Genomic DNA, 23625 nt, shown 5'->3' with positions numbered 1-23625 from the left:
AGGACAACCATCCCAATGGCTACCTTGACAACCACACACATTACAAAAATTCCCCACATCAGATTGAGATGCACAATTTTGCCCTAAGTGTAGTCCTCCACAAGATGGACAAGGATCACCATAATAAGAATAACCAATATTCGACCAATTATCATTCCAAGATGCCATGACAACAAAGATAATAAAATATAACTAAGTTAAAAAAAAAAAAAAAAACTTGAATAGGCAAAAAGTAAAAATCCAATCTAGTAGAATAGTTAATTTCTAAGTCCCCGGCAACGGCGCCAAAAACTTATTGCTCCCAAACGCACACGCAAGTATACGTGGTTGACAAGTAATATAGGACTGTAAGTCCAGATATCGTACCCACAGGGACTTGTAATTAACTATCAACTAAATTAAACCAAACAATTAATCTATTCAAGCGAATCCTAACGCCTATATTCCTATAGAATTAGAATTAACAAGAATGAATTAATAATTCCTATATAGTAACCAAGCAAGGCGATTAGGTATATTCCTATCCTAACCGCAAATCCGCTCCCCCTTAGAGTTAAGATCTTGCTCTACTCAATCTTATATGCAATCTAGAATTCCCTCTCCCGAGTTCAACCCTAGATTCGTAGATAGTATTCAATTGGTGATCAAGCAATCAAATAATTAAGTGCAAGATTGAATAAATAAACCAATATGATAAAATAATAAGAACAATTCAAGCTTCAAACTACAACGTTCATGTAGCACCCAAGACTCTAGAACTAATAAACTATGAAATTAAAGGAAGAGAAGAGAAGAAAAGCTAGTTAGAAGCCTCCTCCACGCGTGGTGTGTGCTGCCCCACGTGAATTCTCTTTCAAAGTATGTTAGATCCCTCTAAAGTGGCGTCTTCCCCTTCAAAAATAGGTTTAGTCTTGCTTTTATACGTTTTTGGGTAGGTCTAGGGCCGAAATAACCTTGTCCCAGGCAAAATAAGACGAAATCCGCATCAACGGTGCCCAGCTCGGCGCCAGGCGCCCACCAGGGCGCTCCATTATTTTACATTCTGTTTCTGGCACCACAGGTAGTGCTGGTGGCGCCCAAATTCGCAAGTTTCCCGATTTTATTCGTTTTGGCTCAAATCTTGCGCGTTTCGCCCCCAATTGCTCTCGAATTATTCCTACACATAAAAACACTTCAAATTAACATAAATCAACACATTTAGCATCCCAAATTCACGAAACAAAAGTAAAATATGAGGCGATATACATAGAAATATATATGCTTTAAGCTAAACATCACACTTTAAGCTAAACAGAGCAAAATCAGTATCAATAAGTGCTCACTAGAAACTAAAAATGAAAAATTAAAGCCTGAATGCACATCTCACATCTCAAAAATGAAATATTTGAATTTGGACGTACTAGAGAAGCTTATCACACAAAAAGTAAAAGGGAGAGGCCACCTGATACTAAAAGTCAGAGGTAAATGTCCTGTAACAACAGTTTATTGAGAAAAGGGTATTAAACGAGGCCAGCATCATTTCACAAAGAATATTTTAAGAAAAATGTATAAAATAAGTCGTTAGATAGATGATATGTTTGTGGACCATTGTTGCAGATATTGTAATAACATAGACCATAATCGCATCAATCAAAAAGGATATGGACCATAATCTCCATAAAAACCTAAATTTACCTCCATTCATGTCAAATCAAGAAGAATATCGAGCAAATCAAGTATAACCAGTGTTTGGAGCTGTTGTAGTTTCACCAGTTGGCTTAAAAGATTTGGCAACAACCTGTTCAATCCCAAAAATGGAAATGACTCTCCGGCCAAGACCTGCAATACGTGGTGGGATCCTTTGCCAAGGAACACATAGCAAGTACACACTGAGAATATATTGCATTGTTTAGAGGCCTCGGTCTTGTATGATTTATAAAACCATTCGTAACAGCATCACTCAAGATTCAGGAATCAGAATGTTGAGTGGAATCATTAGATAAGGTAGATCCATGCATGATGCCAGGTGTTGCAAGGGGGCTACTTGTCGAGGCTCTCCCATTGCGAGATATGCACTGACTGTTAGCCCCACTCCAAAAAAAGGGACAACAGAGACGGAACTCCACTTCCATGTGGAATACAATGACTCAGGATTGTATACACACTACCTGAAATCTTGACTGTGAAAGAAGGCAAGCAATTAGCCTGAGGCTTCCAATATGCAGCAGCAACCGACTTCAGGTGATTGTTACACCCAAAGCAAAACGTGCCAAAGCTGCTAAAGGTGGCAAGAACATGAAACCAAGGATCCTACTGATGTGATTACACTAAAGAGCCACAATATTATTGGATGTACAGTCACAAGATCGAGAAAGACTAATGAGGAGAAATCAGAGAACTGGACATGACTGTAAGGCAGCAGATACTTGCATCCAAGAATCAGAACTCACACAAGCATGGATTTTGCAACTTTCATGCTGAACCACTAAGAATACAATAGAGCACCAACAGAAAAATTTCGCCATTCCAGCATGTATATCACTGTTTTTCTTATCCTTTCTCCTATTTTGAAGCAAATCATAGATTTTGAACAAAGAAGTGACATGACAGTAAAGAATGATATCTTTGGCGTAGTGAGAGAAAAGTAGACATGATTATTATGTAACTTGGAAAGCTTTAATGTAGTTACGACATACGGTGCACGGCTGAGTAGGTGGTAGCATTCAATATGAAATTGGTGAACAATTATTAAAGGGCATGATTCTTTCAGCAAGTAAAAAGTTTCTGAACAATCTCTGAAACATATTTAGCAGATTTGAAACTTATACTTCAGAAAGAGATTAATTTACATAAATCGTGAGAAGTGCAACAATCTAAGCTCTAAATCGTGGCATAAAATAACATTAACATGCATTTTGGTAGGTACTAGCATACAGAAAGGCAATGAAAATGGAAATTCATCAATTTGCAAAAATGGTGAGATCAATCTAACTGTTACTATGTGGTACAGAAAAAACAAATTGTGAATCAGTTACTTAGAGACTGAAAACTAACTTTTTCGAATCATTGCCTAGTTTTCCTACTTTCCTATATAAAGAGGAACAGAATTCAAAAAACAAACGAAAAAGACTATTATTTCTTGGTAACTTTGATTCCATATGCTTCCAAAGCCTCCTTCATCTCCTTCTTAGTCTTGGAATCCTTGCAAAAAACCCTTACGTTGCCTTTAAATCCCCCAATATTTCGGGAGATTTGGCAAAAAGTACGAGCATGAATAGGGTTCTTAATTATCACCTTCCTCATTATTTTGAAGCAAGCTTCAACCTTCTCTAGATGCATGGACGGAGTAAGTTGATCGGAAGCTCGGTGGACTGCTTTTTCATACGGACCGAGGTGTTCATCATCGAGAGTGACCTCTTCAGAGGATGACTTGGGAGTGGCTGACTTGGGACTACCTTCGGAAGGGGACTTGGGACTGACTTCTTCCTTTGGGGCTTCACTGGTTTCTCCTTCGGCCATTTTACCCAAAATTGGGGCTTCACTGGTTTCTCCTTCCACTTTCTCCAAATTTTCAATATACCTTTCAAATAGCACAAACTCAGTTTCCCCAATACCCCTAACCTTAGGCTTGTTAGGATGACGATTTCTCCTATCCATTTTCATTTTGTGATTGATTGAACTGATGAGTGGGAAATTCAAATGATATATATATATACTAGTTTCTAAATAATGACATGCAGATGTTTAAGTCAATTTTATATACACGAGAAAAAATTATTTTAAAGCAACTGACATGGAAAAATGCAACAATCATTTAGATGCGAAAAATTAATATTATTACATTATCACAGTACTAGAAAAAAATAATTGGACGCCCTCTCTGAACCTGAAAAACATCATCTGAAACTGGAAAAAAAAAATCATTAATTTAGTTAAGTTAGTTCGATATATAATATGTGTACCTGTAGTTTTTAGAAATTTGTAATGTGAATGTATCTTACCTACGACTTTAACATGTTTCTATTTGACCTGCATAATATACATAGTATATTAGCAAACCTTGATAATTGCCCAGTTGCCTCATCAATTTTTCTGTAAGACGCAAGCACAACTTTTATCATAATGATTTATCTTTATATATATGTGAACATAACTCTCGTGCAAAGTTGATTTTGAAATCAAAAATAGATAAAGTGCTAATTAATGTTTGCATATTTTGACCGTAGATCGAAATTAGATAGCTAAAGTCCCATCATTTAGCATAAATACCCCTAGAATGAAATACCATTATAATATTATGCACATACCGCTACATACCATAAAGTACCTTAAACATTTCTCAGCACCCTTAAAGTCATCTCTAAAAGTAATAGTATTAGTAACGTTTAAATTTGTTGCGTCTTTGGAGCTTCAATAATAGGTAAGATATAACAACACCAACATCGACAACAGATTTCCAAAAATATAAACCCAAAACCAAAACCAAAACCAATAGAGTTGGATTGAAATCATGATTTTCCCGAATATATATATATGTATTTTGGTCTAAAGTCTCACTTATCCTTTTGCTTGGTTCGTGCGGTGCTTAAAATAAATCTTGACCAAGAATATGTAAGATGTGCCTTAATTATGGTAGAAGCAACTTTTCCATCATCACCAATATTGATTACTGCGATCTTCATTAAAACAAAAATTAGATTAGATTGTCAAGTCGCGGCATAATAGCCAAGATCTCTTCTCTAATATATTATAAATATACACGTCCAAAGGAAACTTGACGAAAAGAGTCTGCAAGCACCATAGAAACAAATATATCATTAAACTGATATCATAGTTGTTCTTTGATGAGATGGTCAATAATATCTATTTTAAAAGGCTAACTATAATCAATATTACAGACTTACACACAAATTCTGTCCATCGTGAACAGCTATAGATCCTAAATACATCCTTCGTGAATTGTCCTAGTTGCTTTTGAAAGATGCCGAAGAGGTAGAATGTAGCCAAGAAGATCCATTGGCCTCGAGATAATAACTTGAATATTCTGCTGAAACCAAAAAAGAAAAAAATCGATGAATAGATTGAACTGTAGTGTTCTTAAGTTTAAGGTAAGAATCAAACTCGCACTAAATATAACATGAAGAAATTAGAACACCATTATACTATAACAATAATTCTAGATGATATTTTTGTGACTTGCACCACATTAACTAAATTCTCATCGATCCATCAACAATGTCGTTAGTTTTGAAATTAATCTCGTTGCCTTGTAAATATATTGATGGCAAATTCTTATACCTTATCAAAAAGCAATTCTTATTCCATTCATAACTATACTTCTTCCACGCCTTCTTTTATTACAACTCTTCTTCCTAACATATAATATTTCCAGTTGTGTCCTTCCCTTGTGAGATCTTGTCAAAATAAATATAAATAGTTAAGAGTATAAAAGTCGATTAATATTTCGGGGATATTTTTATCGTTAAACATTTAGTAATTTAACATTCGGGCTTTTATAATAACTAGTCTTAGAGTATGCGCGTTGCACGTGTATTTGATATCACTGAATATAAATTTAGTAAAATTACATAGAGGTTATTTACAAAATTGTCTAACTTATTAAATAAAAACTAAAAAAAAACTGAAAAAATGATGAATGTAATCATATTTACCTACCTCAATAAAAGAAGGTCTCTGCTCTACAAATACTTTATTATTATGAAAGAGATTATATATACTAATAAATGTTATTATTTCCTTTAGCTCAATATTGATGAGTAATATCAGTTAGTCACATATTCCTAATAGATTTATCAACACTATAAGAAACTATAAAATACCATGGCAACAATTTTGGAATATGTTTTTTGACATTGTCTTAAATAAGAATAGCTTGAAATAGCCACTGGGCATAGTCTCTTGTACAATTCTGGTATATGCACGTGTCCAATCTAGGATGAAAAAATAGCTAACATTACAACTTAAATCTTTAAAGTTTTGGATGATCTGAAAATAATTATGAGCTCCTGAGTACAATTTTTGTATAATTTGCTTTAAGTCTTCTTCTATTGGTATTTTGAAGGGGAAGACTTCTAATGTTACCTGGATTATTGTTGTTCCATATGAAATAACAATTCTTAAAATTATAAATTCTTGTGAAATTAACTTACTCGACTTAAAGTTTTATTGGGTTATATTCCTAAATATTAGGAGTTTTTATTTAGTTCAAATAAGAAAAGATTTAATAGTCAAAATTTTAATTAATTTTGACGTCTTAAGTAATAATAAAAATACTAAGTAAACGGTAATCTGACCCAATATGAATTTATTTTAAATGATAAGAATATCAATCAATTTTGCGTTGAAGTTTCGTGCTTTTATAATAGTCTAGATAGATTGACTGAAGAGGACAAAATTAATAGAAAAGTAAAACATTATTTTTCTATATATTTAGTAGTTTTTAATTTTACTCTCACATTATTTACCATATAATAAGAACAAGTTAATATAATTTATTAAAAATTTAAGTGAAGTAAAAATTGTTTTTCAAAAAAAAAAAAATAATAATTATCCATTGATGTTAAATAATTATTTTATTCATCATAAATAAAATCGGAGTACCATTGTTATGTCACTTTCCATAAAGAAACTACTTGTACTAATATTGTTCTACTGTAATATCATCAAATAGTCAAAAGAGCGTCTCCAAAATATTTATGTAAGGTACAAAATCTAATTGAATTTAAAGTCTTATAATTTAGGTATCTATCTTAAATAGGGAAAGATTTAATACTCAAATTTTGACAAAATTTTAGGTCCTAAATATTAGGAAAATAACAAAATGATTATTTTATCTAGTGTGAATTCTATTTTTAAAGGATAAAAAAGACGAACGATATTTTGCTAAGGGCCTTCGTGCTTTTTACCCCATCTCGATGAGTAATTTTGTAAAAATAAAATCACATAATATTATATATGTTAAAAACATGTTTGTATTTGAGTTATAGAGTAAAATTTTAAGCTTACCATATTTATTAATATTGATTCTATATATAGCTAACTCAATAAAACAATAAACTTTGTCACATAAAAGTCCTCATTCATCTTTCAAATATATTTAACTTAAATTTAGTTATTTCCTATGAGCAAAATATAATATTGTTCTATTTCTCTAATCAATACGTAGCATTATATGAATTGTTTCTACTCTTGTTTTCGTCTTGAAGAGCTTTCTTTCTCTATCCATGCACACGCACATACATGTATTATATGCCTAGTATATAGATATCAAGTGCAACAAGTTCTGTATAATAATAACGACATGAAAAATCTCATTTATTAGGTATCTTAACTAAGAGTATACTTCATTATTTTTTTTATAGTACCTATTGTCAATCTAACTCCCTTATGATATCAGTAGGACACAATATATAGTATAAAGACAATTAAACTACATGAAGTTTAACTTCTATCAATTTCACATGATCGATGATTATTTGACTTTATCACAATCCTCATACATAAATTATATTATACCATTAATTATTTGAATTCACGAAATTGAGTTAGCTATTTTCCTATGGTATTCAACTTATTCAAACAGATTTATTTCTCATGTAAATATCTCTTATATTACCTTTCATTCACGAAAGTTCATAAGAAGTGCCTACCTATTTTTATTAAACTATTTAACATTGAAAACTCATGATGAATCCTTGTTTTTGATACTTGGATACGATATTATAGAAGAAAAGGGTAAACCTACTATTAATATAAATTCTTTATGCTCTAAGACAGAGAATCTAAATACCAAAAAAAAATAAAGTTGGAAAGCAAATTTAAGTTACGAATGCAATGACCCAAACAACCTAAGCAAAATTTGTAAATAAGTCAAGTTTTGAGCTGGTAAATGGTAATCGTATATAAAACATTGTAACGTACCTTTCAATTTTCAATTATATATCAACAATATATCCTAGTGCATGTGCAGCATTAATTTAACATGCGGCAGTATGGGCAATAAAAGAATCCTAATTACAAGGAAAGAATGAAGAAACAAAGAAAAATCTAAAGAAGCCTAAACCTAAAAGAAACCCACACACGGCAGTAAAGAAACTGAATCCTAGTCAAAGAAAAGCCTAAAGAATCCTAAAGAATTCATAAGGTATTTTCCTAATATTTAGGTTTTAAGTCAACTAAAATTTTGATAATTAAATTTTTTTTCTTATTTGAATTTTAATATTTTCTAATATTTAAGATTGTAAAGTCAACTAAATTTTACTTAATAATTCCTTCCTTACTTGAAATCACACACAAATCCTAGAACGTCCAACAAACTACTTGTTGATACTTTAGGATTCATAAGGTATCAGAAGTGATTTAACTACTTCCTTATTTGTCCGTATTGACAATAATAACTGAATTTCTATAAACAGTTATAATAATGCAAAGATAACTCCTATCAACTCATCGAAGTCATTAAGTAGAGTTCCTCTTCTTTTTTCTATATATTTTTTTTTAGGAATATTAGTTCTAACTTTTTAATAACCGCCAATGAAGGTTCACCTTTAGCTACTGCTGATATTTGAAAGTCAGGTATAATTTGCAATTGTTAAGAGAGCTCTAGCTATAGCGGTATACATAGGAGTTAGGAAAAAGATAGAGGTGGAGCAGAAGAACATTACTTCATTTCTGAATATTGAAAATGTACGGTCTACCTATTTACAAAACACTACTACTATTAGTACGATTTAACCGCTAACTACTTGTATTAGTCCACTAATTAGTTATAACTAATCACTAACTAACTCTACACTTAAATATGTGGAACTCACATTCCTCAACACTCCCCCTCAAGCTGATGGATGTTATACATTCTTCATTCCCAGCTTGCTCAGTAAGTACTCACGTTATTTCTTTGCACAATGCCTTAGTTAGTAAATCTGCAATTTGTTCTGTTGTCCCAACATGCTACGTTTGAATTAGTCCTTGCACCAATTTCTCCCTTACAAAATGACAATCAATATCTATATGCTTAGTCCTCTCGTGAAAGATAGGATGTGCAGCAATTTGAATAACTGCTTTGCTATCACAGTGCAAAGACACAGGTAATTTGATATCCTCGCTTAGTTCTCTGAATAGTCCAACTAGCCATACAATCTCAGCAACTGTGGTTGCCATACTTTGAAATTCTGCTTTCGCTGAGCTTCTAGACACTATTCCTTGTTTTTTTTAATTTTCAGGAAATTAGTGCACCACCAACTTTACCACATATCCAGAAACTGATCTTCTAGACTCCACACGTGCTCCCCAATCAGAATCATAATATGCTACAAGTTGATTGCAGCTACCAGTAGGCATAAAAAGTCCAAGTCCTGGTGTAGACTTAACGTACCTTACCACTCTCTTTGCAGCTTCCATATGAGAGAGTTTGGGTGCATGCATATATTGACTGAGTAAATGTACTACAAAGGCTATGTCTGGCCTTGCCATAGTTAGGTACAGTAATCTACCTATCAATCTCTGATAGATGCCTTTATCTTCAAGTAATATATCTTCAGATGCATTCTTACTTACTTCCTGATCAAACTCAACAGAACTGAGTTTATGATTGAACTCAAGGGGTGTACAGACTGGTTTTCCACCTGCTAGACCAAGTTCATAAACCAGTTCCAAGGCATACTTTCTCTAACACATCAAGATACCCTTTTGAGACCTTGAGAATTCAATTCCAAGAAAATATTTCAATTCTCCCAAATCCTTCATCTTGAATATTCCCTGTAACTCTTTTCTGACTTGTCTAATAAAGTGTAGACTGTTGCCTGTGATCAACAAGTCATCCACATATACTAGTACTATCACCAGTTATGTTCCTGTTTTTAGTAAAGAGAGAGTAATCATAATGATTTTGCACAAACTTCATATCTAGGAGTGCTTCAGTCAGTTTGAGATTCCATTGTCTAGGTGCTTGCTTCAGCCCATATAAGGACTTGTGTAATTTGCACACTTTCTGATAAGCAAGTCATCCACATATACTAGTACAATCACCAATTTGTTCCTGGATTTTTAGTAAAGAGAGAGTAATCGTAATGGGTTTGCACAAACTTCATATCTAGGAGTGCTTCGGTCAGTTTAAGATTCCATTGTTTGGGTGCTTGCTTCAGCCCTGTGACGACCCGGCCAGCCGTCTCATGAGTTACCACTCCATTTTCTCCATTTCTATTTCTTTATGCTTTGTTATCCGTGTTATGAGGTATCGGGTTGGTCGGATCAAATCCGGAATGATTTTGGCGAGGTTTGAGACACTTAGTCTCTTTTAAAGAAGTTTAAGTTGGAAAAGTCAACTGGATATTGACTTATGTGTTAGAGGGCTCGGATGTGAGTTCCGATGGTTCGGTTAGCTTCAGGAGGTGATTTGGGACTTAATAGTGCGATCGAAATGGGTTTTGGAGGTCCGGAGTAGATTTAGGCTTGAATTAGTGAAGTTGCTATTTTGGCGATTTCTGGTTGGTAGGCGAGATTTTGATATAGGGGTCAGAATGGAATTCCAAGAGTTGTAGTAGTTCCGTTGTGTCATTTGGGATGCGTGTGCAAAATATTAGGTTATTCGGACATGGTTTGGTTGGGTTTTTAATCAAAAGCGGAATTCGAAAGATTTTGGAAAGTTTGGCTTGAATCCGATGTGTTTTGGTTGATTTGATGGTGTTTGAGGTATTTTGATGACTGGAACAAGTTTGAATAATGTATTAGGATATGTTTGTGGTTTTGGTTGAGGTCCCGGGGGCCTCGGGGTGATTTCGGAAGGTTAACGGGAAGTTTGGATTGTTGTTACAGCTGTTGAATTTGCTGCTTCTGGTATTTTCGCACCTGCGGATTGGGGACCGCAAGTGCGGCACCGCATATGCAAGAGAGGAGCTGCAGAAGAGGGTTATGGAAGAATGTCAGGAACCGCAGAAGCGGTTAGGATGGACGCATCCGCGGAGTCGCGATACGAACGGTTTATCGCAGATGCGATTTTGGGCTGGTAAGTAATTTCCGGAGAAGCGGAGGAATGACCGCAAATGCGGTACCGCAGAAGCGGGTATGGGATCACAGATGTGAAAAGGTATGGGCAGAAGGTATAAATTATCTTCTTCGCGAAATTTTGATAAGTTTATCATTTTTGAAGACGGGAAAGAGGCTAAGGCATAGGATTTCAAGAGGAATCAAAAGATATCAGTTGGGTAAGTTCCCTAAGCTTAATTACTTGGGTTTAAAATTGTTTTTCCATTGCTTAATCATGGTTTTTGTGGAGATTAAGGCAGAAAAAATTGGGGATTAGGGCTTGAGTTTAAGAGGCCTTTAATTAGGGATTTGAAGGACCATTTGGGGTCGGATTTGAGAACTTTTGATATGTACGAACTCGTGGGGAGATAAGAAATCTATTGATGTAAAAATTATCTAATTCTGAGATGTGGGACCAGAGGTCGGGTTTTGGTAATTTCGGGATTGTACCCTTTATTGATTGTTTTCGCTTGGGCTTCGTTCCCTTAGCATATTTTGACGTCCTCGTTCTGTTTTTGGATAGATTCGACGTGAGTGGAGGCCGATTCGAGGGGAAAGGCGTCGCGAGCTAGAGACTTAGTCGGTTCGAGGCGAGTAATGATTGTAAATGATGTTCTGAGGGTTTGAACCCCGAATTGCACATCGTAGTGCTATATTGAGGTGAGACACACGCTTGATGACGAGCGTGGGGTCGTGCACTATTGGGGATTGTGACTTGGTCCGTCCCGATTGATGATTTTACCGCATATTTGACTGAAATATATTTTTTATCATCATTATTTGGGTTGAATGCCATATTTGGGGCCTTGTGCCAACTATTTGAACCTTTCGGAGATTTTTACTGGTATTTCCTCACTGTTTTGACTTTATACTTGAACCCAGTCATGTTATATTTCACTGTTTTTCATACTCAGCCATGTTTACTCTGTTTTAACACTTACATGATCTTTTAAATGATATTTTGGGCTGAGAAACATGTTTTACTACTGCCCTAGTGGCTTGTTAGGATTTTTGACTGAATAAGGCCGAGGGCCTATGTTGTGAGGAAACATTTGATACTGATTATGAGGCTGAGTGCCTGAGATATGTACGCCACGAGGTGGCTTGATTGATATGAGGCCGAGGGCCTAGTGATGATGTCACGAGGTGGCTTGATATTGCGCTTGGGCCGTAAAGGGCCCCTCCAGGAGTCTGTACACCCCCAGTGAGCGCGGGTACCCATTATGATGTGAGATTGAGCCCGAGGGGCTGGTATTATGATCTAAGATTTGAGCCCGAGGGGTTGGTACTGTTCTGAAGTGTTTCCCGAGGGACAGATTTATTGATATTATGCCCGATGGGCGAGCCTTTATGCGTTTGCTTTTCATAATTGACTGTCATTTACCTGCTTAATCATTTGGAAAAAAAGCTTTTCATGAAACTACATTTGAGATAAAGAATTTTACCTATCTTTCACTAATTTACTAGTTTTACTTGGTTTTACTGCTTCATTATAGAATGCTTTGTGCCTTACGTGATTTCTTGCTTTCGGTCTTTATTTACATTTGTTACTCACTGAGTTGGAGTACTCACTTTAATCCCTGCATCCTGTGTGTAGATTCAGGTGTTGCTGATCCTGCCAGTGTGAGTTGAGAGCTCCCAGCGGACATTCGGAGTTCACGAGGTAGCTGTTTGACGTCCGCAGTCCCATATTTCTCCCTCTTTGTCATTTCTATCTCTATACCAGATAGTTTGTAATAGTTTATAGACTTCTCAGACTGGTATTAGAACTTGTAGATGCTCATGACTAGTGACACCCCGGTTTCGGGTTGTGTTGGGTTGTTCTTCCGTGTATTTATGATATAATCTGCTACATTGGATTATTTATCATGTTTCGACTGTTTCTAAATGCTTAATTGTTAATAAAATTAGAAAATGGGAAGTGTCGGCTGGCCTTGTCTTCACAAGAGGCTCCATCATGACTGGGTCTGGGTTTAGGGTCGTGACAAGTTGGTATCAGAGCCTAGGTTACATACGTCTCACGAATCATGAGCAGGTTTAGTAGAGTCTCGCGGATCTGTACAGAGATGTCTATATTTATCCTCGAGAGGCTGCAGAACCTTTAGGAAAAATTTCATATTCTTCAAATTCTTTTCGTGCGAACTTGTTTATCCAAGTACTAAACTTCTGTTATTCTATTCTCTCACAGATGGTGAGAACACGTGCTACCGGACAGGATGGACGACCACTAGTGCCACCAGCTGTGGCTACCATAGGCCGAGGATGCAGTCGTGGTCGTGGTAGAGGCAGGGCAGCGAGGGCAGCACCTGTAGATCCACCAGCTGCCCAGTGCAGGACCAGGTCCTAGCTATGGACGCTCCAGCAGCACCAGCTCCGGCACCAGTTGTGCCCATTGTGATTTCGGGTCTTTAGGAGGCCTTGGCTCAGATCTTATCAGTTTGTACTGGCCTAGCTCAGGCAGTTTCAGCCACTACAGCCGCAGCTACTTCGTAGGCCGGGGGAGGTAATCAGACTCCCACTGCTCGCACACCTGAGCAGGTCATGCAGGGACTTCAAACGCCGGGGGAACATCCAGAGGATGCTTTGTACTGCATCAGAGGATGCTTTGTACTGCAGGTATTTTGGAGACCAGCAGGGTCTCTTTTACTATCTATTAGTTTTCAGGAGTTGCTATCACTTGGTGGGAGGATTTTGAGAGGCGTAGGCCTGTTGGTGCAGCACCCCTTTCCTGGCAGTAGTTCTCCATTCTTTTTATGGAGAAGTATGTGCCGCAGTATCGCAGAGAGGAGCTGCGTAGCGAGTTTGAGTGGTTGCGTCAGGGGGAGATGATCGTGTCACAGTATGAGTTGAGGTTCTCTAAGTTGGCTCACCATGCCATCTGGTTGGTTCCGACAGATTGGGAGAGGATTAAGAGGTTTGTTGATGGTCTCACTTATCAGCTCCGTATTCTCATAACCAAGGAGAGGGTATCTGGTGCTACGTTCGAGAAGTTTGTAGATATCTCCCGTGATATTGAGTCTGTTCGTCGCCAGGAGCGAGAGGAGAGGGAGGCCAAGAGGCCTCAAGGATCTGGTAGACTATAGTGGTGCTCCTTCGAGAGGTCAGTTTCAGCATGGCAGAGCCCGTCCATTCAGGTCTGCTCATCCATTCTCGCCTAGGGTATCGTGGGGCGTCTTCAGGTCATGGTTATCATAGTTCTCAGTAGGGCCAGTCATCACTTAGTGCCCTTCCAGCTCAGAGTTCATCCCGTGCTCCATCAGCTCAGGGCTCTTCTATGCTGAGTGCATCTGCTAGTCACTCCGGTGTGAGGGGTTCCCTTCAGTCCCCTTCTCTAGCAACTGGGAGTTGTTATGAGTGTGGTGAGATAGGTCATATGTGGAGGCAGTGCCCTCGTCGTCTTGCGAGCTCATCTCAGTAGAGGGTTCAGTCATCGGATTCAGCGCCAGTTACTTCACCACCACCCGCCCAGCCAGCTAGGGATGGAGGTCAGTTAGTTAGGGGTCACCCCAGAGGGGAAGGTCGATTAGGTGGCGGTCAGGCTCGTTTCTATGCACTTCCAGGCAGACCCGATGCTATTGCTTCTGATGTCGTTATTATAGGTATTGTTTCAGTCTGCCACAGATATGCCTCTGTATTATTTGATCCCGGTTCCACCTTTTCTTATGTGTCATCATACTTTACTCATTATTTGGGTACGCCCCGTGAGCTTCTTGCTTCACCTGTTCATGTATCTACCTTGGTGGGCGATACTGTTGTTGTAGACCGTGTACCGATCATGTGTGGTGACTATTGGGGGTCTGGAGACCCGTGTGGATCTTTTATTATTGTGTATGGTGGATTTATATATCATTTTGGGCATGGATTGGCTATCTCCATGTCGTGCTATTCTGGACTGTCATGCTAAGACAGTCACATTGGCTATACCGGGTATGCCACGGATTGAGTGGCGAGGTGTGACTGATTATGTCCCCAGTAGAGTGATCTCATTATTGAAAGCCCAGTGTATGGTTGGGAAGGGTTGTCTTTTGTATCTAGCTTTTTTGAGGGATGTCGGAGCTGAGACTCCTAGTATTGATTCTGTCCCAGTTGTGAGGGATTTTCTTGATGTGTTTCCTACAGACCTATCGATCATGCCACCGGACAGGGATATTGATTTTGGTATTGACCTGGTGCCGGACACTCAGCCCATTTCTATTCCGCCGTATCGTATGGCACCAGCAGAGTTGAAGGAATTAAAAGAACAGCTTTAGGAACTCCTTGATAAAGGGTTCATTCGGCCTAATATGTCACCTTGGGGTGCGCCTGTTCTATTTGTGAAGAAGAAGGATGGCACTATGAGAATATGCATTGATTATAGGCAATTGAACAAAGTAACAATTAAAAACAAGTATCCTTTGCCTCACATTGATGATTTATTCGACTAGCTTCAGGGAGCGAAATTGTACTCCAAGATTGATCTCCGTTCAGGTTATCACCAGTTGAAGATCGGGGACTCAGATATTCTTAAGACAGCTTTCAAGACCCGATATGGTCATTATGAGTTCTTGGTGATGTCTTTTGGGCTGACCAATGCCCCAACAACGTTCATGCATTTGATGAATAGTGTGTTCCGGCCTTATCTTGACTCATTTGTCATAGTCTTCATTGATGATATTCTGGTATATTCGCGTAGTCAGGAGGAGCACGCGGAGCATTTGAGAGTTGTGTTACAGAGATTGAGGGAGGAGAATCTTATGCAAAATTCTCCAAGTGTGAGTTTTGGCTCAGTTCAATGGCTTTCTTGGGGAACGTGGTGTCCAGCGAGGGTATTCAGGTTGATCCGAAGAAGATAGAGGTGGTTCAGAGTTGGCCTAGACCATCCTCAGCCACAGAGATTCACAACTTTCTTGGTTTGGCGGGTTATTATCGCCATTTTATTCAGGGTTCTCATCTATCGCATCGCCCTTGACCAAGTTGACTCAGAAGGGTGTTTCATTTGTATGGCCGGACGAGTGAGGAGAGCTTTCAGAAGCTCAAGACAGCTTTGACCACAACTCCAGTGTTAGTTTTGCCATCAACTTCAGGTTCATATACCGTGTATTGTGATGCTTCAAGAGTTGGTATTGGTTGTGTGTTGATGCAGGAGGGTAGAGTTATTGCTTATGCTTCTCGTTAGTTGAAGCCCCATGAGATGAACTACCCCGTTCATGATTTGGAGTTGGCTGCCATAGTGCACGCGTTGAAAATTTGGAGGCATTACTTTTATGGTGTGTCTTGTGAGGTGTTTACTGATCATCATAGCCTCCAGCACATGTTCAAGTAGAAGGATCTCAATTTGAGGCAGCGAAGGTGGTTGGAGTTGTTTAAGGATTATGATATCACTATATTGTACCATCCGGGAAAGGCCAATGTGGTGGCCGATGCTTTGAGCCGAAAGGCAATGAGTATGGGGAGTTTTGCATATGTCCCAGTTAGGGAGAAACCTCTTGCAGTTGACATTCAGGCTTTGGCCAATCGGTTCGTGAGGTTAGATATTTCGGAGCCTAGTCGGGTATTGGCTTGTGTGGTTTCTTGGTCTTCCTTATATGATCGCATCAGGGAGCGCCAATATGATGATCCGCATTTGCTTGTCCTTAGGGATAGAGTTTAGCATGATGATGCTAGAGATGTGATCATTGGTGATGATGGGATGTTGAGGATGCATGGCCGGATTTGTGTGCCCAATGTGGATGGGCTTCGGGAGTTGATTCTGGAGGAGGCCCATAACTTGCGGTATTCTATTTATCCAGGTGCCGTGAAGATGTATCAAGATTTGAGGCAGCATTATTGGTGGCAGAGAATGAAGAAAGACATTATGGGATTTGTAGCTCCGTGTCTCAATTGTCAGCAGGTGAAATATGAGCATCAAAGACCGGGTGTCTTGCTTCAGCAGATGGATATTCCCTAGTGGAAGTGGGAGAGGATCACTATGGACTTTGTTGTTGGACTTCCACGGGCTTTGAGGAAGTTCGATGCTATTTGGGTGATTGTGGATCGGCTGACCAAGTCCGCGCATTTCATCCCTATGTGTACTACCTATTCTTCAGAGCGGTTGGCAAAGATATATATCTGGGAGATTGTTCGTTTGCATGGTGTCCCAGTTTCCATCATTTCAGATAGGGGCACTTAGTTTACTTCGCAATTTTGGAGGTCTGTACAGTGAGAGTTAGGTACTCAGGTTGAGTTGAGCACAACTTTTCACCCTCAGACGGACGGGCAGTCCGAGCGCACTATTCACATATTGGAGGACATGTTGCGTGCTTGCGTCATTGAGTTCGAAGGGTCATGGGATTATTTTCTACCACTCGCAGAGTTTGCTTATAACAACAACTACCAATCGAGTATTTAGATGGCTCGATATGAGGCTTTGTATGGGAGGCGGTATAGATCTCCAGTTGGTTGGTTCGAGCCCAGTGAGGCTAGGCTATTGGGGACAGACTTGGTGCAGGATGCCTTAGAAAAGGTGAAGGTGATTCAGTAGAGGCTTCGTATAGCGCAACCGAGACAAAAGAGTTATGTTGACAGGAAGGTTCGAGATGTGTCTTACATGGTTGGTAAGAAGGTTCTGTTGTAGGTTTCACCTATGAAGGGTGTTATGAGATTTGGGAAGCAAGGGAAATTGAGTCCGCGGTTCATTGGGCCTTTTGAGGTGCTTCGGAGGATTGGGGAGGTGGCTTATGAGCTTGCTTTGCCACCCAGCTTGTCGAATGTGCATCCAATATTTCATGTTTCTATGCTCCGGAAGTACATTGGGGATCCTTCTCATGTTCTGGATTTCAGCACGGTTCGGTTGGATGATGATTTGACATATAATGTGGAGCCAGTAGCTATTTTGGGTCGCCAGGTTCGAAAGTTGAGGTCAAAGGATATATCTTTAGTGAAAGTGCAGTGGAGAGGTCGGCCCATGGAGGAGGCTACCTGGGAGACCGAGCGGGAGATGTAGAGCAGATATCCTCACCTATTTGAGTCTTTAGGTATGTTTCTTGATTCGTTCACGAACAAACGTTTGTTTGAGTTGGGGAGGATGTGACGACCCGGACAGTCGTCTCATTAGTCACCGCTCCATTTTACCCATTTCTGTTTCTTTATGCTTTGTTATCCGTGTTATGTGGTATCGTGTTGGTCGGATCGAATCCGGAATGATTTTGGCAAGGTTTGAGACACTTAGTCTCTTTTAAGGAAGTTTAAGTTGGAAAAGACAACCGGATATTGATTTATGTGTTAGAGGGCTCGGATGTGTGTTCTGATGGTTCGGTTAGCTTTGGGAGGTGATTTGGGAGTTAGGAGTGCTATCGGAATGGGTTTTGGAGGTCCAGAGTAGATTTTGGCTTGAATTGACAAAGTTGCTATTTTGGCGATTTCTAGTTGGTAGGCGAGATTTTGATATAGGGGTCGGAATGGAATTCTGAGAGTTTCTATAGTTCCGTTGTGTCATTTGGGATGTGTGCGCAAAATTTCAGGTCATTCGGACGTGGTTTGGTTGGGTTTTTGATCAAAAGAGGAATTCTGAAGATTTTGGAAAGTTTGGCTTAAATACGATGTGTTTTGGGTGATTTGATGTTGTTTGAGGTGTTTTGATGATTGGAACAAGTTTAAATAAGGTATTAGGATATGTTTGTGCTTTTGGTTGAGGTCCCGGGGGCCTCGAGGTGATTTCGGAAGGTTAACGAGAAGTTTGGATTGTTGTTGCAGCTGTTGAATTTGCTGCTTATTTTCCCACCTGCGGATTGGGGACCGCAAGTGCGGCGCCGCATATGCGAGAGAGGAGCCGCATAAGTGGGTTATGGAAGAATGTCAGGAATGGAAGAAACGGTTGGGATGGATGCATCTGCGGAGTCGCAGATAAGGATGGCTTATCGCATATGCGATTTTGGGCTGGTAAGTAATTTCCGCAGAAGCGGAGGAATGACCGCAAATGCGGTACCGCAGAAGCGGGTATGGGACCGCAGATGCGAAAAGGTCTGGGCAGAAGGTATAAATTGTCTTCTTCGCGAAAGTTTGCTAAGTTTATCATTTTTGAAGACAGGAAAGAGGCTAAGGCATAGGATTTCAAGAGGAATCATAGGATATCAGTTGCGTAAGTTCCCTAAGCTTAATTACTTGGGTTTAAGATCGTTTTTCCATTGTTTAATCAAGGTTTTAGTGGAGATTAGGGAAGAAAAATTTGGGGATTAGGGCTTGAGTTTAAGAGGCCTTTAATTGGGGATTTGAAGGACCATTTGGGGTCGGATTTGAGAACTTTTGATATGTATGAACTGGTGGGGAGATAAGGAATCTATTGATATAAAAATTATCAAATTCCAAGACGTGGGCCCGGGGCTCGGGTTTTGGTAATTTCGGGATTTGTACCCTTTATTGATTGTTTTCGCTTGGGCTTCATTCCCTTAGCATATTTTGACGTCCTCGTTCTGTTTTTGGATAGATTCGACGCGAGTGGAGGCTGATTCGAGGGGCAAAGGTGTCGCGAGCTAGAGACTTAGCTGGTTTGAGGTGAGTAATGATTGTAAATGATGTTCTAAGGGTTTGAAACCCCAGATTGCACATCGTAGTGCTATATTGAGGTGAGGCACACGCTTGATGACGAGCATGGGGTCGTGCACTGTTGGGGATTGTGACTTGGTCCGTCCCGATTGATGATTTTACTGCGTATTTGACTGAAATCTATTTTTTATCATCATTATTTGGGTTGAATGCTATATTTGGGGTCTTTTGCCAACTATTTGAACCCTTCGGGGATTTTTACTGGTATTTCCTCACTGTTTTGACTTTATACTTGAACTCAATCATGTTATATTTCACTGTTTTTCATACTCAGCCATGTTTACTCTGTTTTAACACTTAAATGATCTTTTAAATGATATTTTGGGCTGAGAAACATGTTTTACTACTGCCCGAGTGGCCTGTTAGGATTTTTGACTGAGTAAGGCTGAAGGCCTATGTTGTGAGGAAATATTTGATACTGAGTATGAGACCGAGGGCCTGAGATATGTACGTCACGAGGTGGATTGATTGATACGAGGCCGAGGGCCTAGTGATGATGCCACGAGGTGGCTTGCTATTGCGCTTGGGCCGTAAGGGGCCCCTCTAGGAGTCTGTACACCCCCAGTGAGTGCGGATACCCATTGTGATGTGAGATTGAGCCCGAGGGGCTGGTATTATGATCTAAGATTTGAGCCCGAGGGGCTGGTACTGTTCTGAAGTGTTTCCCGAGGGACGGATTTATTGATATTGTGCCCGATGGGCGAGCCTTTATGTGTTTGCTTTTCATAATTGACTGTCATTTACCTACTTAATCATTTGGAAAAAAAGCTTTTCATGAAACTACATTTGAGATAAAGAATTTTACCTATATTTCACTAATTTACTGGTTTTACTGCTTCATTATAGAATGTTTTGTGCCTTACATGATTTCTTGCTTTCAGTCTTTATTTACATTTGTTACTCACTGAGTTGGAGTACTCACTTTACTCTCTGCACCCTGTGTGCAGATTCAGGCATTGCTGATCCTGCCAGTGTGAGTTGAGAGCTCCCGACGGACATTCGGAGTTCACGAGGTAGCTGCTTGACGTCTGCGGTCTTGTGTTTCTCCCTCTTTGTCATTTCTATCTCTATATCGTACAGTTTGTAATAGTTTATAGACTTCTCAGACTGGTATTAGAACTTATAGATGCTCATGACTAGTGACACCCCGGTTTCGGACTGTGTTGGGTTGTTCTTCCGCATATTTATGATATTATCTGCTATTTTGGATTATGTTATCATGTTTTGACTGTTTCTAAATGCTTAATTGTTAATAAAATTGGAAAATGGGAAGTGTCGGCTGGCCTTGTCTTCACGAGAGACGCCATCACAACCGGGTCCGGGTTTAGGGTCGTGACAAGCCCATACAAGAACTTGTGTAATTTGCACACTTTCTGATACTCCCCCTGGCTTGAAAAGCCATATGGAATGTGGCATGTAAACTTCCTCTACCATTTCACCCTGCAAGAATGCATTATGCACATCTATCTGTAATACATACCAACTAGCAGTAGATAAGGCAACTACAGCTCTCACAATAACCATTTTGGCTACTAGTGAGAATGTTTCTGTGTAGTCTAGGTCTTATTGTTGGCTGTAGCCTTTGGCTACTAATCTGGCCTTGTATCTTTACACCTTACCATTGGATTTATACTTGACTTTGAAAATCCCTTTACACCCAATAAGAACTTTGTCTGGTAGCAAGTCTATTATAGACCATATGTTGTTTTCTTCCAAAGCTGAGATCTCAGCTTGCGTAGCTTCCACCCACTTAGGATCAGCACTAGCTTTGCTGAAGGAATTAGGTTCAATAATGGCATAATAAGTAGCTAAAGAGGCTAGATAAGCAGGAGAGAATTGATCGTAAGCCACATATTGTGAGATTGGATTTGAACACGTTGCCTTCTAAGGTTGAACCACATAATTAGTTAGCCACACATGAGGTTTAGAAGGTCTTGAGGATCTCCTAAGAGTTTCAAGAGGAGTTGAATGATCAGTGGGAATCTCTGCAGGCTCAGATACTGAGGGATCATCACTAACAGGTGTAAGAGGAGGTGACTGAGTGATATGAGAAATGGTATTAGAAGATAATTGTTGAGAACTATTATAGGTGGGAGAGGAGTCTGTGAACTCAAGAACAGGAAATAGATAAGGAACACCAGACCTCATATTTTTAAAAGGAAAGATATCTTCCTTGAACACAATATCTCTGCTCACAAATAAACTTTTGGAGTGAAGGTCATATAACACATAGCCCTTTGAAAACTTCTGGGACTGCTCTAGGACTAAACTTGTCTACCTTCTATACTTTAGTGACATAACATAAGCTCCCAAATACTCTAAGGTGTTTAATAGATGGAACCTTATGATATAATGCCTCAAAGTGTGTCTTTCCTTGAAGAAGAGCAGTAGGTAGCCTGCTCATTAGGTATACTTCAGTGGACATACATTCTCCCAAAAAATGCAAAGGTATATAGGCTTGAAATCTCAGTGCTCTAGCCATATCCAGAATTAATCTGTGCCTTCTCTCAATAGCTCCATTCTGTTGAGGAGTGTACACACATGAACTTTGATGAAGAATTCCAAGATTTGGCAATAAGGAGGTCACTTGCTCATTCATAAACTCAGTTCAATTTGCTGTTCTAAGACATTTAACAGAGGTCCTGAACTGATTTGTAACCATTGCAAGGAAATTTTTCAATGCCACAATAGTATCAGCTTTAGTGGTTAGAAGAAAGATCCAAATGTACTTTGAGTAATCATCAACAAGGGTCAAGAAATATCTTTTGTTGTCATGGGTAGGGATCCTATAAGGACCCCAAACATCTGCATGCACAAGATCAAAGACAGAAGTAGAGGATGAAGAGCTAAGATGAAAAGGAAGTCTGGAATGCTTTGCAATTGGACATACAGTACAATGATCACTAGTAAGATGCACATCACTTAAGCTATGTATTTTCTGTACTACCTTTAGAGGAGCATGTCCTAATCTTTTATGCCACAGATCAAACTTATTGTAAGATTGTGTGCTGCTTTCAATAGTCTTACTGACACACTTATTTGTACTACTAACAGTGGTATTTACAGTTGGTAGTAAATGTTGCTCAGAAAATTGCTTGTCTTCAGCCTTGAGATTGTAGAGGCCAAGTTCTTCTTTATCAATCCCCAGGACCTTCCCACTGAAGAGTTCCTAAAAGACACAGAAACCATGGAAGAATTCCACCATACACTTTAGTTCTTTTGTGATCTTAGAGACTAAGAGTAGATTATACTTGAATTCTGGAATATGCAATATGTTCTGAACCTTCTTATCTTTAAAAAGGGAACAAATCCCAGTGTGTGTAATAACAACCTTCTCACCAGTAGGGAGATATACTTTGTTTTTATCTATTTCTGATAATTCTTTATAGGAATCCAATAGATTTAAACTTTTCACCATGTGGTTAGAAGCTCTTGTATCTTTTCAATATGGCCAAGCTCTTGTTATTCCTGTAGTTGCTGAATTAGCTACAGGTTCAATATCCTTGCCTTTGTTCAACATCTGCTGGTACTTTTCTGGAGTAAAGAACTGAGCTGGAGAACTGAGAGTAGAGCTTCCCAAGGCATTGTTTTGAGCTTTTAAAGGTTGATTGCCTTAATTGCTTACATTGTTGGACTAAGCAATGAAGTTACCTCCTCTATTCTTGGTTTTGAAGTCAGTTGGATATCCATGTAGTTTTGTCAAGACCCAAACCGAGGGGCCGCAACGGGTACCCGGCACCTTACTCAAGCAAGTACCTGTCGTGCCCCCTTTTCCCTCCGCAAAAATCGGGTTTATGACATTTTGGTATGGGACAACTCTTTCCTTCTAGGAAAGGGATTTTCAATTTTGAAGAGTCGCCACTTAATGATTTTAAGGTGCGTTAGGGCACCTACAAGGTTCATTTCTAACTATGTTTGATTACCAGAGATATGGTAAAGGCTTGAAATTATCCCAAGGGGAAGGTTTTAGGCACCCCTCAGGATCCACTAGTGTGGTTTCTGGCCAGATAATTTTTTGTGCATTTGTATAATTAGCAAATAAAC

General features: G+C 39.0%; 1 protein-coding gene and 1 pseudogene across 1 annotated transcript; one reads left to right on the top strand and one right to left on the bottom strand.

Annotated features, from left to right (window-relative positions):
• Positions 1–9225: 9225 nt before the first annotated feature.
• LOC142170220 (uncharacterized) lies at positions 9226–21729 on the bottom strand. Its single transcript, XM_075232068.1, has 4 exons — positions 21583–21729; positions 21196–21462; positions 20929–21048; positions 9226–9666 (listed from the first exon to the last, which is right to left on the bottom strand). The coding sequence occupies exons 1-4, from the start codon at positions 21727–21729 to the stop codon at positions 9226–9228; spliced, it is 975 nt and encodes a 324-aa protein (XP_075088169.1).
• A 1268-nt stretch (positions 21730–22997) lies between these two features.
• LOC142170219 (F-box/FBD/LRR-repeat protein At4g00160-like) overlaps positions 22998–23625 on the top strand; it is a 65780-nt pseudogene continuing 65152 nt past the window's right edge.

This window comes from Nicotiana tabacum, chromosome 16 (assembly GCF_000715075.1).
Source record: "Nicotiana tabacum cultivar K326 chromosome 16, ASM71507v2, whole genome shotgun sequence".
Lineage (NCBI taxonomy): Eukaryota > Viridiplantae > Streptophyta > Magnoliopsida > Solanales > Solanaceae > Nicotiana > Nicotiana tabacum.
The sequence above is the reverse complement of the archived record's forward strand: the minus strand, read 5'-3'. Positions and strand labels throughout refer to the sequence as shown.